This window comes from Neoarius graeffei, chromosome 14, assembly GCF_027579695.1.
Source record: "Neoarius graeffei isolate fNeoGra1 chromosome 14, fNeoGra1.pri, whole genome shotgun sequence".
Lineage (NCBI taxonomy): Eukaryota > Metazoa > Chordata > Actinopteri > Siluriformes > Ariidae > Neoarius > Neoarius graeffei.
The window spans coordinates 38,564,229-38,579,982 of record NC_083582.1 but is presented as its reverse complement, the minus strand read 5'-3'; the positions used below and the strand labels follow the sequence as shown (position 1 = coordinate 38,579,982).

The window sequence follows — 15,754 nt, the reverse complement described above, 5'->3', positions numbered from 1 at the left end:
TCGTAGTTTTATATTGCGAGTGCATGTACTTGGTCTTCCAATATGGCGCCTAACAAAATCTCGCGGCACGGTGACGTCATGCAGTAGCCCTCTATAGCAACAGGATTCAAACCCCCCCCCAAACACCCATGTAGAAAAATCAGACTTGTCTCTGAACTAAAACAAGCAGATTACTGCTGGGTTTGGTGAAAAACAGTAGGCAATCCAGGCTGTAATTTTCTCAGAGGAGGACAGAGAGGGGGGAGGAGGAAAAAAACAAACAAAAAAAAAAACGATCTAAAACAGAAATAAAATCACAGAGGAACTCCTGTAAAAGTACTCCAGGACCCAATGTAAATTTAATCCCATCATGTAGTGCACATCTCTACGGAAGCCGCGAGAGGCCCTTCATATAATCTTTTTTTTATTCACCTTGTTATCCCGAGATAACGACATAATTAATTCAGGATCTTGAGAAAACACCACAACTAATTCAAGACCTCGAGAAAACAAAACCGTTATTCCGAGATAACGACATAATTCAGGATCTTGAGAAAACAAAACCGTTATTTCATGACCTCAGCTGGATCACTGCATCTCCGTCGGTAGAGACGAAGCCGGGCCAGTCTTCTGCGGAGGTGCCGCGGACTAATTTTGAAATTATCCCTTATTAAAAGGCTTAATGCAATCTCTCCCTGTGTCAACCCCTGATCAAAATATTGCCTTATTAGGTGATCGATTATTCCAGACATTCTAATGACCAAAGTTGCGTCTATACAGAATGAGAAATAGCCCCAAAGTCAGCATATCACAAGTCTCTTGGTGCACCTGAATGAATCATTTCTCAGCTGTTTACTCGAGATCATGAAATAATTGTGTTTTCTCGAGATCTCAAAATAATGGTTTTGTTTTCTCGAGATCCTGAATTAGTTGTGTTGTTTTCTCGAGATCCTGAATTAATTGTCATTATCTCGGGATAACAAGGTGAATTTAAAAAAAAAAAAAAAAAAAAAAAAAAGGATTATATGAAGGGCCTCTCTCGGCTTCTGTACATCCCTCACCGTGACTGGGTAGGTCTGAAGAGCATCTCCATCCTCTTCGTAAATGTACTGCCCAAGCAACTGCCCCTCCTCCTGCTGTTCATCCTCCAGACCCTTTACAGAATGGCAGAAGAAAGTCACTCGTACAGAACTCATTTTAACATCTTGCATCAGTTTGTGAATCATGAGTCACTTCAGAAGAAATATAATCCAATATAGTGCGTGCCAAAAAAAAAAAAGTGACAACTGGAATTTATTTGAAGGTGACAATTAATTTGCTAGACAATACAGTTTACTTACAAGTCTTATGCCCAAAACCAAGGCTGACAAACAATTAAAAAAAACAAACAAAAAAAACAAAACACCCATCTAAGGTAGTTTGCTTTCAGTCATGTGCCTTACATAGACTGTGAAGTTGCGCGGGGCACTGGTGATGTTGCCGGTAGGTGAGAGCGCCTTGGGGATGTGTTCTAGCGAAAATGCCGTGGGAACGATCTTCACACACAGACGAATCACCAGATAGCCAGTGGAACCTTTAAACGCCCAGCAGTTACCAGGATGTACATCTGGCTGATGTGGGGAAAGTTTATTCAAAAAAGAAATTAGCATGAAGAATTTGTCGCAGTTTTTCCTGTAACAAGCATTGAGTAAGAATGCAGCTTACCTGTATAACTGCACGGGGAGACTGGGAGAAATACCAAAGAGGAAAACCAAACAGACTCATCAGTGCAGTCTTTGTCTCGTATGTCTCAGAACAACGTGTGCTCAGGATGCTGCCGCCTAAACACAAACACACCATTGTCATGCAGCTTAGATGGTCACTTTCAGACTTGGCATTTGAGATCTCTGTTAAAGAAATTAAACCATGTTTCCTTAACTTTAAGTAACTATATAATCGGGGGGGGGCACGCACCTACCCCGCCCCTCCAACTCCATGCCTGTCATTTTGTCACTTACGATAAGCAAAACCTAACCCTCATTAATCATTATGAGCCACGTTTCATGTGTTTTATTGCTGCAGCTTGGGTTTCAAAATCACTTGAATACAGTGAATGCAGAACTTATTCCTCTGTTAAGCATATTGAAACTAAGAAAATACTCATCTCATCTCATTATCTCTAGCCGCTTTATCCTTCTACAGGGTCGCAGGCAAGCTGGAGCCTATCCCAGCTGACTACAGGCGAAAGGCGGGGTACACCCTGGACAAGTCGCCAGGTCATCACAGGGCTGACACAGACAACCATTCACACTCACATTCACACCTACGGTCAATTTAGAGTCACCAGTTAACCTAACCTGCATGTCTTTGGACTGTGGGGGAAACCGGAGCACCCGGAGGAAACCCACGCAGACACGGGGAGAACATGCAAACTCCGCACAGAAAGGCCCTCGCCGGCCCCGGGGCTCGAACCCAGGACCTTCTTGCTGTGAGGCGACAGCGCTAACCACTACACCACCGTAAGAAAATACTACTTACTACAAAACACTGCTGCACTTGACCATGAAGAAAAAGTAAATCAATCAGCATATTGGTAACTGCAAGATTAATTCATAGCCAAAAGCACACTGCTTCATCAGAATTCCTCTCAAACCATCACTATTGGGTAAACACCAGACCAAACGAACCTTTTGATAGTTCTTCGAACTGTTGGATGGAGTTCCCCCTTTTTTGAGAGCCCACACTGCAGGAACTGAGAACAATCATGGGTCTTAAGGTGATGATACACGGGGCAATTTTTTGGGTAATGTTGCTGGCAACAGGCAACCAGGTGAGACACAGGGCAACAATCAGATAAGAGCAAATCTATTGCCAGGGAGATGGGCAAACATTTGCAGCAGTCACTTTTGTCTTGGTTTCAGCCTTTATTTTGCTCAAGTTATCACTTCTGGAACAAAACTGAATAGATACTCTGGTCAAATGATAATTTGCCATTATTTTTAACTCAAGTCAAAACCACATTATTCTGTTAATAATAAAGACTTTAAAAACTCTTTAAAATGCTACTAGACTCAATCATATATGCTATAACTAATAACTGACCTATACATCATAAAAACAATGGAAAAAAGGACATGGACCAGGAGATGGCTGCTGAGGAGGAAGAGGGGGTGACAGAGCTCCTGAAGAGCTTTCTTTAGATCTCAAAACTTGTACCATTTCACCCTTGGGTTCCACAAGTAGCTGTGCTCTGTATGTGAATTGATCAGACGATAAAGTTAGACAATCTATTACAACTCACCCGGGGGGGTGCACATCACTTAACTTGACAAGAAAGCTAATGTTATCCCTACATACAGTGGGGCAAAAAAGTATTTAGTCAGCCACCAATTGTGCAAGTTCTCCCACTTAAAAAGATGAGAGGCCTGTAATTTTCATCATAGGTACACTTCAACTTTGAGAGACAGAACAGGGGGAAAGAATCCAGGAAATCACATTGTAGGATTTTTAATGAATTAATTAGTAAATTCCTCGGTAAAATAAGTATTTGGTCACCTACAAACAAGCAAGATTTCTGGCTCTCACAGACCTGTAACTACTTCTTTAAGAGGCTCCTCTGTCCTCCACTCGTTACCTGTATTAATGGCACCTGTTTGAACTCGTTATCAGTATAAAAGACACCTGTACACAACCTCAAACAGTCACACTCCAAACTCCACTATGGCCAAGACCAAAGAGCTGTCAAAGGACACCAGAAACAAAATTGTAGACCTGCACCAGGCTGGGAAGACTGAATCTGCAATAGGTAAGCAGCTTGGTGTGAAGAAATCAACTGTGGGAGCAATTATTAGAAAATGGAAGACATACAAGACCACTGATAATCTCCCTCCATCTGGGGCTCCATGCAAGATCTCACCCCGTGGGGTCAAAATGATCACAAGAACGGTGAGCAAAAATCCCAGAACCACACGGGGGGACCTAGTGAATGACCTGCAGAGAGCTGGGACTAAAGTGACAAAGGCTACCATCAGTAACACACTACGCCACCAGGGACTCAAATCCTGCAGTGCCAGACGTGTCCCCCTGCTTAAGCCAGTACATGTCCAGGCCCGTCTGAAGTTTGCTAGAGAGCATTCGGATGATCCAGAAGAGGATTGGGAGAATGTCATATGGTCAGATGAAACCAAAACAGAACTTTTTGGTAAAAACTCAACTTGTCGTGTTTGGAGGAGAAAGAATGCTGAGTTGCATCTAAAGAACACCATACCTACTGTGAAGCATGGGGGTGGAAACATCATGCTTTGGGGCTGTTTTTCTGCAAAGGGACCAGGATGACTGATCCGTGTAAAGGAAAGAATGAATGGGGCCATGTATATTGAGATTTTGAGTGAAAACCTCCTTCCATCAGCAAGGGCACTGAAGATGAAACGTGGCTGGGTCTTTCAGCATGACAAATGATCCCAAACACACCGCCCGGGCAATGAAGGAGTGGCTTCATAAGAAGCATTTCAAGGTCCTGGAGTGGCCTAGCCAGTCTCCAGATCTCAACCCCATAGAAAATCTTTGGAGGGAGTTGAAAGTCCGTGTTGCCCAGCGACAGCCCCAAAACATCACTGCTCTAGAGGAGATCTGCATGGAGGAATGGGCCAAAATACCAGCAACAGTGTGGAAACCTTGTGAAGACTTACAGAAAACGATTGACCTCTGTCATTGCCAACAAAGGGTATATAAAGTATTGAGATGAAATTGTTATTGACCAAATACTTATTTTCCACCATAATTTGCAAATAAATTCTTTAAAAATCAGACAGACAATGTGATTTTCTGGATTTCTCATTTTGTCGCTCATAGTTGAAGTGTACCTATGATGAAAATTACAGGCCTCATCTTTTTAAGGGGGAGAACTTGCACAATTGGTGACTGACTAAATACTTTTTTGCCCCACTGTAGCTAGCGATAACTTTAAGCTATGCTAGCCAAAAACCCTGCTAGTTAGCTGAATCCCATTCAATCTCTATGGAGAAATGGTTAGCTAGTAGGGCTAGGTATCACCAGATACCTCACGATACGATACTATGGCGATATTTTGCCCACGATAATGATATCACGGTACAGCGATTCTGCGATAATCGATATATTGCAAGAAATTTCAACCACATCACTATCTGTGTCACTGAAGAAAATCAGAATTTATTGACCACTGTAAAATTACATTTCACATACATAACTACACACTCTTGCCAGACATATGTTTGTCTCTATTCTACTGCTGGCAAAACCAAGAGTTGCTTCACTACAACATACAGAAAATTCCCATTTCTGTGCTAGTATTATCAACTTTTCTGTAAGCATGGACACATCAGTGCTGCTTAACAAGCAGAATCAAATTGTTTTATGAAAACTTAAAACTTGCACTGCAGACTGCACATACATTTCAGTGCTAACACTAAAATCAATTTGTTCTTTATAAACTTGAGAACATATACCTGAGAACATTTAACTTGTGCTTATTTTGCAGGAACAACACACTGTCTGAAAAGTGCAGTGGGCATCTTACTTGGAGCATCTTAATTTAATTGGAGCGAAACAGGTTTTGCAAAGTGCATTCTCTTTGTCCGGCTCACTTTTTTTTTTCTCCTTTCCTTTGGAATCCAAAGTGCCTCCAAACATCTGCCTTAAAGTTCAGCGGCGTCTCTAGGTTTATGTTAACAGCCATGCTTGCCTGTTTTTTTCCTCACTGCAACCGCCGGGGAAAAAAGAGAAGACGAAGAGTGCCTTGCAGTGAGGTAGCGGCACAGCGACACCTCGCGGAGCGGAGGTGCGGAAGTCGTACTGGATTTACAACCCGTCTGAAACATGATTTTATTATTTGAAAAAATATCGATATTCAAATTGAGTATCGATATTGAATTGGAAGACAAAGTATCGCGATATATCACCGTATCGATATTTCTGCACACCCCTATTAGCTAGTGGCAATTTACACTTAGCTAAGGGTGGTGGGTGTCTTAATTATAACCTGAGCACATAAAAATAGATGTCTGTTGGTTTTCTAAGCATTTGATGAGGTAAATTCACCACTTTGGGTTTACACAACTTACCAGCATAAAAAGATACGAGTTGTTTCTCTTTCACTTCACTGCCAGAGATGCCACCACCTTTGTTGAAAACTTCAGAAGCTCTCAGGTGGTCATGTGATTCACTGCAAACACTTTGGATGATCTTAAAAAGTTCCCCAAAACCATTTGCTCAGATTGAAATCATGTTGCCCAATCTCACTGGGAAAGTGTCGAAGCGTGATTGCCCAGCAACATTGCCCAAAAAGTTGCCCCATGTATCATCAGCCTCCGAACACCATTTTGAGGAACTTTAGCTCCTACTTAATGGTAGGTTCTCCCTCAGCACAAAAGGAATCATAAGTGTGCGTGAATTGGTCGAACACGAGCCAATGCAGCACCAGCTACCACCATCTTTAAAAACCCATGTAAATATACTGTACCTCCAGACTCCAGAGCGTAATCTACAAGGCCAATGCGGTCCTCAGAGTAGAGCTTCAGAGCATTCTGCACAATCAGCTGAACATCCTGATGAGAGGGAGAGGGGAAGTGAGTGAAGGTATTCAATTGTCTTTTAAAAAGTGCAGCTATATTCTTGATACTTGCCTCTTCTGATAATCCGGATTGCTCAGTGGCTTGCAGGACAGTCCGAGTGATTGTCTCTTCACTTGGTTTTTGCTGCATCTCCTCTAGCTGAAGTGACAAGTTACCCAGAATTCTCTTCTCGAAGGCACCGAGTGAGGCCAGCAGGTCAGAGTTACTCACAAACTGAGTCGAAAGCCACTGCATCAAAGAACCAGGCAGCTTCATGTCCTTCTGCTTGCTGCCATACAGAAGAACCTGAAGCTCCTCCTTGACCTGTGCAGAAATCTAGAAGGCAAATTGAACCAGCATCAGTACAACTTGCGCAATCATAGTACTAGAAAGAAATGCTATTACAGATAATACCATCAGGCCACATAACATGAACAACATGGTAAAAAGATAGTAATCGGCATGCGTGACTTACCGTGTCATGAAGAGAATCCAGCTGTTCGCATCTTCCTTTACAGCCCGTCACTCCCTGCAGGTCTGCCCTGATGCTGCTCAGGGCCTCCTCCAGCTTACGCACTTGTGCCAGCAGAGTCGCGTGAGAAGCACTGTCCATTTCCCCACTACAGAGAAAGCCATGATTAATACACTTTCCCTTGTAGTTCAGCTGAACACCAACAAATTTCAAGGACCATGTACTATTTTAACACCTTTGAAAGCAAAAATCTCACTCCAATTTCTAGGAGCCTGTGTTCTCAGTATTTTGGCCTGAATGAGAAAGCACATGTGGCAAACAAAAGTAATGAGATTTAATAGCAAGTCTTCATTAAAAAGTGAAAAATCCAGCAGTTTTTTTTTTAATGCCATGTGAGCATCTAAGGCTACATCATGGCAAGAGCCTTTCTAAATGAGCTGCCTTAAAAACATCCAAGGTATTTTGAGAGTAAAAACATTCCCTTGTAGCATTTCGACCAGGACAGCAAAGTAAAATGTGTGTCAATGATGCCTTACAAAAATGGCATACTGGTGGTTCTTCACCCTTTAATAAAAACCACAGATAAACCGTGAATGCCCAATCCGGTGCCTGGTATACACCACTTGATCATGTCTGGCTTGAAATGAGGATTTAAAAGAAAGGAGGGGTGTGTCTTGATGGCAGGGTTCATTTCATGCAGTTTGTTTTCAGGACCTTCATCTCATTCAGTCTGAAGTAAAAAGTCCTTCCCACACTATGTGGCGCCGATCTCAGTGTCCATAGCCCTCGGCCTCTCGCCTATTACATAACTAGAGTTACAGTGGGGGGGCTATTCCTCTGGTAACCGTGAGAGTTTGACTCCCCACTCGCATCTGTATTGCAGCATGCCTTGCCAGACAGCAGTAGGTACCATTTTTATGATGGTCTTTGGTATGACCCAACCGTGAGTAGAACTCGCGATCTCCCGATCGAGAGGCGGACACGCTAACCACAAAGCCAACTCACGGTCATTCAGTCCGACCTTTCCTAAAAATATAAAATGCCAGCGCAGGTCTAAGAGCTGAGGCTGGGATTTTACATTGGGTCTTGAATTTTTTTTTTTTAGTCTCAAGTCCCTTTCATAGCACGTCACAGACATTGCATTCTTTGTTAACTACATGAGAATGCAAAGGCACAATTTGGCTGCAATTTGTGGTATTTAATTGTAATGTGTCAATTTTTAAACCTGGATGTAAATCAAGTGTTTTTGAAACTTTGAGACCCTCAGTCTGAGAACAGCTAATTTACATGATCATGGATGCAAACGGCACGCCTTTTGGCGGATGCCTAGCCTAGTAAACTAGACCCACCCGCCTAGCGGCCAAAAATATTTTTGCCTACGAGTGGGTCTAGCCTCGGACCATATCAACAACACACCCCGGGCATCAAATTGTGCCCGCCAATCACAACGCAAGGTTTTTGTTTGGATTCTTTGGGCGGGCCTTTGTAGGAGTGACAAGGCTGCGCGACGCTGGAGAAAGCACAACAGGAAAGATGGCTACGGCTATTGAACAGCGCTCGTTTGACTCCGCTTTGGAATCAGTTTTAGAAGAATTAGACTTGGAGTTTTCGTTGAAACATGAGCAGGAAGAGGCTCTCCGCTCATTCCTTTTCAAGAAGGACGTTTTCGCTGTTTTGCCGACCGGCTATGGCAAAAGTCTGATCTACCAGCTGTTTACCCTCCCCCACTGCTTTCTGTCGCTCTGACTACGTCACAGTTGCGCTGATTGGTCAGAGCGTTGGTCTATACGCACAGACAGTTTGAAAGACAACGGGTTGTTCCTACCCACACCCTTCGGAAATGTCTATGACTGAGACCAGACTAAATATTCACATTTAGTCTGGCTTGCCAGGCTAGCGGATGCCGCCTTTTTCATGGATGTCTGGGGGACTTGTGTGAATCGCGCAGATCCGATGAGGTTTTTTTTTTTTTTTTGGGGGGGGGGGGGGGGGGGGGGGGGCGTTGGAGTGTCTGATTATAATTTCATCAAAGTAAATTCCGTATTAAAATTACTAAATAAGCAAATGCCGTTACAGTCCATGAAACATAGGAAGTACAAATATGAGAAGAAAACAGTAAATCAAAGCTGCGCACGTAAAGCCAATTGGCTGCGCGCCATTATCTGCTGCTGGCTGCACTTCAATGCACGCGCAAGGATTTCCATCAGTCCAACGCAAGTTACGTAATTAGCTTTACGTGCGCAGCTTTCTGATTTACTGTTTTCTTCTCATACTTCCTGTTTCATGGACTGTAACGGCATTTGCTTATTTAGTAATTTTAATACAGAATTTACTTTGATGAAATTATAATCAGACACTCCAACGCCCCCCCCAAAATAATCGGATCTGCGCGATTCACACAAGTCCCCCAGACAGCCGTGAAAAAGGCGGCATCCGCCAAAAGGCGCGCCGTTTGCATCCATGATGATACAAACGTATACAGCATAGCACTACTGCTGATGCAGTGTCTCTTTATAGCAGCGTAAAACTTTCGGTTAACTAACTCAAAAGCAACTGAATAATAGTAGTCAAGTAATTGAAAAGCAGGACTAATTAAAGAAATTGTATAAACCTAATACAGATGCAAAACACTGGACAGACCTGACAGTAGACAGTGTCGGTATCTCAATCTCTTGTCTTGTTTGTAACTCCTTTAAATATCAAAACACACATTCAGTTATATGAACCATACAGAAGTAAGATGCGATTAGGATTCATCTCAGGTAGTGAATTATAGTACCTCTGTTCTTTGCGCCAGGTCCTGAAGAGCCGCTTCGATCTTTGCTAGCCGGGACTCCTGTGTTTGGTACCCAGCTTCGAACTCTTCCTGATACTGGATGAATAAGACCAGGAAAAAAAAAATGCTCTGCTAATTATCCTGTAATAATGCCATTTAATAATCTGTTATTGACTAGAAATATGGGAAGAGGTTTTTTTTTTTTTAGACGTACCTTCTGAGAGTGCTCAGTCTCTTTCTCCATCTCTTCCCTCAGCAGGGTTAACCTCTGCTCTAGAATCGTGCCCACCCACTGGCCCATGGTCTCTTTATTGGTGTTTGTATGCAGCTCTTCTTTTAGCGAGTTGCACAGACCGAGTACCTCGGTGTGCTGCTCCTCCTGTTTGCCGCCTGACGCCACCACCTTATCCCACAGCATCTCCAGGCTCTGTTCTATCCGTGCCAGTCGCTCAGAATCAGCCTCGAATACAACCGACAGCCCCTGCTGAGGCCACAGCAACTTTAAATTTCTGCAATGGTTAAACTTTATAGGCAAATTAACATTTAGGATCTTCGTTTACCTGAGAGTCTGTCTCCGATACAGGGACATCAGGTTGAACTTCAATGGTGGTCTCCGATAACGTGATATCAGGTTGAACATCAATAGCTTTATTTATGGCTGAGTCTCTAGTCATGTTTGCTACAGGCCAAATGGTTGAGAAGCTGAACATTCCCCAATACCACAGGACGGCTAAACGGCAGAAAAGACAGATTAGAACAGAGGGGATGAAAATGACTGATGAGGTTCTCAGGTATTCATCAAAAGCAGCCAAATAAAACCAGGGCCTGCGACATGACTGTAGGTGCACAGCTGAACTCACCAACGGCAAGCACAAAGGGAAGAATGATCAGGAAGAGTTTCTGAAGTAGAGGCAGGACCCTGCAGAGAGTGTTTTTAAACATGTCAATTTTCACTCTGAAGTAACCGTTGATGAATTATGAAAGCAGAGGGGAAAAAAAATCAAATATTTATGAAGCCAAAGTTCCAGTTTAGTTGCCTATTAAAACTTAATTTTAGCCAAAAATGTACAACAACTCTTGATGAAGGAAAAGAGCACTGAATAAATTCATGTAATCTATGATTACATCTATGATTCATCTAATCTATGATTAGTTCCACTCATCTTTAAATCATGGAACAGATTTAATGTTTAAAATGTACATAAGGGCGGCACGGTGGTGTAGTGGTTAGCGCTGTCGCCTCACAGCAAGAAGGTCTGGGTTCGAGCCCCGTGGCCGGCGAGGGCCTTTCTGTGCGGAGTTTGCATGTTCTCTCCGTGTCCGCGTGGGTTTCCTCCGGGTGCTCCGGTTTCCCCCACAGTCCAAAGACATGCAGGTTAGGTTAACTGGTGACTCTAAATTGACCGTAGGTGTGAATGTGAGTATGAATGGTTGTCTATGTCTATGTGTCAGCCCTGTGATGACCTGGCGACTTGTCCAGGGTGTACCCCGCCTTTCGCCCGTAGTCAGCTGGGATAGGCTCCAGCTTGCCTGCGACCCTGTAGAACAGGATAAAGCGGCTAGAGATAATGAGATGAGATGAATGTACACAAGTGATACAGATAATACTTTGACACTTAGGTGTTCAGTAGAGCATATGGTGCACTATGCAGATGTTACAATGCCATGAATCAAAATATTGCCCACCTCCCATATTTTATACAATATACATGCATAGTACAGCAGCACTACAGATATTCTGCTTCACGGCATGAATTTATTCTACAATATACAGCAAAACATGAAGTGAGGAAATTCAAGTCCGAATGCCATTTCAAAGGGAATTTGACAAACTACCTGCACAGATACAAATTTCTGCCTGAAAACGAACAGTTCTGAAAAAACTCACCTTGTCAGGAAAAAGACGTTGAGCAGACACATGAGTGTGACCATCTGGTACCACGCTGTTCCTAGCCACTGCAACAACCCTGAAGCGGCACTGCCTGCATGTACACACGCGCACACAGTCAGCCATAAATCAGGCAGAGAGAAGATACACAATGGTTTAAGGGAGTTTGCAGGGGCTGTGACCAGAGATTACAGCAAGTAATCAGCCGAGAGGAGGAGTAGGAAGCCACGCCTTCACCTTCGCTGTGTTAGTCAGTCAATGTGTTAGGGAGAGAAGCTCAGTCATTTTACATACTACAGCCAAGATTTAGCTCAGGTATGTACTGCTGTCTTAAAAGCATATGTCGTCAAAACATTTGAAAACTGACAGTTGATTTTACAGTTATAGCCACAATTCGAGGTCAATTCAGCCATTTAAATAGCGAAATTGAGAGATTTAACATGTTTCTTTAAATCGCTGAGTCTTTACCCTCCTGAGCGTGCTGCTTGTTAATGCCATCATGTTAGAAAGTTCAGGGTTAACTACTACTGCGGTCCTGAATCACCCTATTGTGGCTTTAACTAAACAGCTACAAAGCGATACCTCTGACAAAAAGCTGGAAGAATTCACAAAAGCTAAAAATACTGTCCCCCTGCCAAGTCAAGGCAACCTGCCTTGAATGTTTTCGCTGATGACTAACAGTTCATGCTTGTAAAGACTAGAATGATTTGCCTTCGTGCTGACACAGAGGCATGAGAGTGCGTGCACTATAAAATGGACAAAGGTACAGTATTTCAAACAGGGTTAGAAGGGGTTAGGGAAGCAGATAATGCCCAGGAGTCTTGCAACTGGATACATTTCATGCAGGGATTTTGTAAGAAACTGAAAATCCCATCATAATGACCTGGAGACACTGCAGCCAAATAAAGAACAGAAAGAATCTTCCTTGTGATAAACCAGGCTGCTGAAAGAATGTCCTGGCCTGCCTTTAAGACACTGCTGCCTGGACACCAATCAACAGGGGGAAGCAAAATTATTTACACCTCACTGATCCAATTATAACAGTTTCAGTTCCAATACGCAGTATTGACAGTTACTAAGCACAAGTAAAACTGGAACAGACTATAAAACGAGTTAAGAACCAGTGAGTACGAAACCTGTGAATGTTACAAGGACCCACAGAGCCTCTACAAGCCACGGGGCTCTGGAAGACTCTGTCAAGACTGTGACTGTCCCCGAAGTCTGTTTCTCCTTGCAGTCGTCACCTGTTGGGATTCAATATGTATGGCAAAAAGATAAAAATCACGTGTGTAAACTAGTTTAAATAAAACATCAAGTAAGGCATTGTAAATGTAACAGACAAAAGCCATAAATAAATGGAACAGATGTCTTTGTGAACAAATGCAAAGCTCTGCTGCCATGCGTTTTGGTGAATCATGTACGTTTTGTTTGTGCTGCACGAGGACATGACTCATCTCCTGCTGAGCATTACGCCGGACAAACTAATCAACACACCTACAACGGTTCCTACACCACAGGTAGTGGAATAAATACATTTCTGAGAGCAATGCGCCAAGTTTTCAGAAAGCGATTTTCAATGCCATGTAGCATCTAACCTAATCCATTCAGAATTGTACAGCATGTACCTGTAAGTCTTTTTTGTAGTGTGTATGAGTGAGTGAGAGAGCGTAATGTAAAGGTGTACTTACACAAAGGGCCATTAATAGTATGCAGGTCCTTTTGAGTCACCTTTTCATTTACATTCATCGTTCCACAGTAACTAGCATGACCTACAGAAAACCAGCACAACAATAAAACAAAAACACAATCATTCTATGATCTATCCCTCAGTTCCAACTGCAATCTTTGCCTTTATCCCTCTGATCAGAGACCAGGATGTGCAGGGGTGGATTCAGATAGGCAGGATTTGCATGTAACCAAGGTAATGCCCATAGGAAAGAGAGCCATTTGTTTATGTGCAATACGTCAAGCTCTGCTCTTCTGCTGGAAGGGTTAAATTGTGTTTGACGTGGTGGAGAAGTGGCTGATGGGTGAAAAGTACGTCAGGATGTGAAACGATGTGAGAAAAGAATACAGAATGAAAGAATCTGAATAAGCACTTAGTGCAATATCATTGTGACTGAGACCTGCTTAGCATCAATACCAGAAATGAAAGACAGGTGACAATACGTGACAAGTGCCTCAGGAGACAGTCAGATGAGAAAAGAGCAGAAATTAGTAAGAACACCACTTTTGGGAGGAATTTAGTGCTCAATGTATCCAAGAAGTCTTTTGGGATGTGTCATTTATACAAAGAATTAAAAGTGGTTAGACAGAGCAGCGCTCAAGCCTCCACCATTACCTCCGTTAGCACTGCCACTGCTGGTCTTCCTCAGCCCAAGAAACCGAGCCGGCAGTGTGAGGGCTGCAGCTGAGGAGGCACCTGCTCTCCTGCACACCCTCACACACCGGTCTCTCAGTGAGCACAGCTGGACTGGAGAGAGATTGAGGTTAACACACATGCGTAAGATTAACACAAATACAACTTAAAAATACACAAACAAGAGCATGGACAGTATGAGAAAACTTGGAAATTCCTTGCTGGGAAAAAAAGACTGAAGTTGAGGACAAAGGTGAAAGAAATCTGTTAATGTTGGAGTATTAGCAGGGTAGCAGTGTGCGGACACGGATTTGCATGCAGTGTGAATCTTGGTGTGAATCCTAGTCTGAGGTTCTGACAGGACAGAAGCTATTCCAGCAAGTTAGTTGAATCAAATACACACACAAAAAAAAAAAAAAAACCCTCATTGACGTGAATGGACAGCTTAAAAGAAAAAAAAAAAAAAAAAAACACTTATGACAAGATGAGAACTGTATCCTTCCTTCTTTAAAGGTCATAGGCAATGGTTGGAGGTGAAACGTAGAATATCAACTACTGTCTAGAAGAACGACCCAAAAAGCAAATTTAATCTTCCTAGTGTCTGTAGAGATGAAAGTGGAGCAAAGAAAAAACCCTGAACTTTTGAAAGTCAAACTAAGATGGGGGGGGGGGGGGGGGGGGGGGGCAACATCCCCCGAAAATATTTTAATAACACGCAAAACCCTGCATTCTAGTGCATTTTAGTACTTCTTTTCACTAAAACAAGTTACAACTTAAGCCTTTTTCTTTCATGTACATTAATGATTAACATGTCAAAAATATCAAAATTTAATTCCCCTAGTTAATGAGTAATTTTCAGGAGTGCATTTAGAAAACGCAGTGATTTTCCTGCTACACAGTTCATTACTTTGAAAAAAAAAAATCAGACAGTTGAAGGTAAACTCAGCAAAATCCCAAAACAGTCCTGTTAAAAAGTAAAGGACTGTTCGAGTTTCTAAAGCTTTCAGGTTTCAATGTTGGGGACATTGAGCCTCGTTTATCAATCTTTTAGTAGAGTTGTGCGTTTGCAGAAGCTAAAGTGAACTAAAAATTTCCAATTCACATTTATGCGAGTTGAAGCCAATTGTTTACATTAGTTTGTATTGTCTAAATTTAAAACACCAATGAATACCAAATTTCTCATGTAAATCAGGGGCGTAGCTAGGATTTTTCAGGGTGTGTGTGGGTCACACACTGACTGGCAGCCTGAGTACATTATGTAACAAGATTACCATTGCTAGTTTTAGGCAGCTTAGAAACCGGCTCTTCCATTATTGCCGTTTCTTCCACATTTTCTTGATGTGTTCTAGAAACGGCACTAAAGCTTAGCTTCGAAACCACAAAATGCAACTTTGATGGGGAAAATAAATTTATATAAAATAAATTGCTTACCTCTCTTCACGTCAAAAGAAGGACAGTTTTGCTTGTTTTGACATGGTGATTTATTAACACGAGGAAATACTTGCAATTTGCTCCTAAAAAGACTGCAGCTACACTGGCAGCTTGAACATGCTTTCTAGTGCGATTGTGTTGTGCAGAACGGTGGAAGTCCTGCACGCCTTAGCACGTGCACCTGAAGGCGTGCCTTGGGTGCGCGCGCCTAACTAGCTCCGGCACGCACGCCGTTAAAGAACAGGTCTTTAAATCAATGAACTATGCTTGGGCTATTTCA

At 42.6% G+C, this 15,754-nt stretch overlaps 1 protein-coding gene across 4 annotated transcripts in view; it reads right to left on the bottom strand.

The window, feature by feature from the left end:
• sun1a (Sad1 and UNC84 domain containing 1a) overlaps positions 1 to 15,754 on the bottom strand; it is a 58,572-nt gene that overhangs the window by 2,996 nt on the left and 39,822 nt on the right. For 2 of the 4 annotated variants that reach the window (XM_060939608.1, XM_060939611.1), the window contains 16 exons: positions 14,026 to 14,157; positions 13,373 to 13,453; positions 12,821 to 12,928; positions 12,568 to 12,666; positions 11,685 to 11,778; positions 10,657 to 10,715; positions 10,357 to 10,526; positions 10,011 to 10,280; positions 9,800 to 9,892; positions 9,661 to 9,710; positions 7,024 to 7,168; positions 6,621 to 6,884; positions 6,458 to 6,542; positions 1,684 to 1,799; positions 1,422 to 1,589; positions 1,041 to 1,133 (listed from right to left, as the gene is read on the bottom strand). In XM_060939608.1, the coding sequence (XP_060795591.1) occupies positions 1,041 to 1,133; positions 1,422 to 1,589; positions 1,684 to 1,799; positions 6,458 to 6,542; positions 6,621 to 6,884; positions 7,024 to 7,168; positions 9,661 to 9,710; positions 9,800 to 9,892; positions 10,011 to 10,280; positions 10,357 to 10,526; positions 10,657 to 10,715; positions 11,685 to 11,778; positions 12,568 to 12,666; positions 12,821 to 12,928; positions 13,373 to 13,453; positions 14,026 to 14,157 (2,027 nt within the window). The remainder of the gene's footprint in view (positions 1 to 1,040; positions 1,134 to 1,421; positions 1,590 to 1,683; positions 1,800 to 6,457; positions 6,543 to 6,620; positions 6,885 to 7,023; positions 7,169 to 9,660; positions 9,711 to 9,799; positions 9,893 to 10,010; positions 10,281 to 10,356; positions 10,527 to 10,656; positions 10,716 to 11,684; positions 11,779 to 12,567; positions 12,667 to 12,820; positions 12,929 to 13,372; positions 13,454 to 14,025; positions 14,158 to 15,754) is intronic. The other 2 variants (XM_060939609.1, XM_060939610.1) reach the window with 2 other exon arrangements.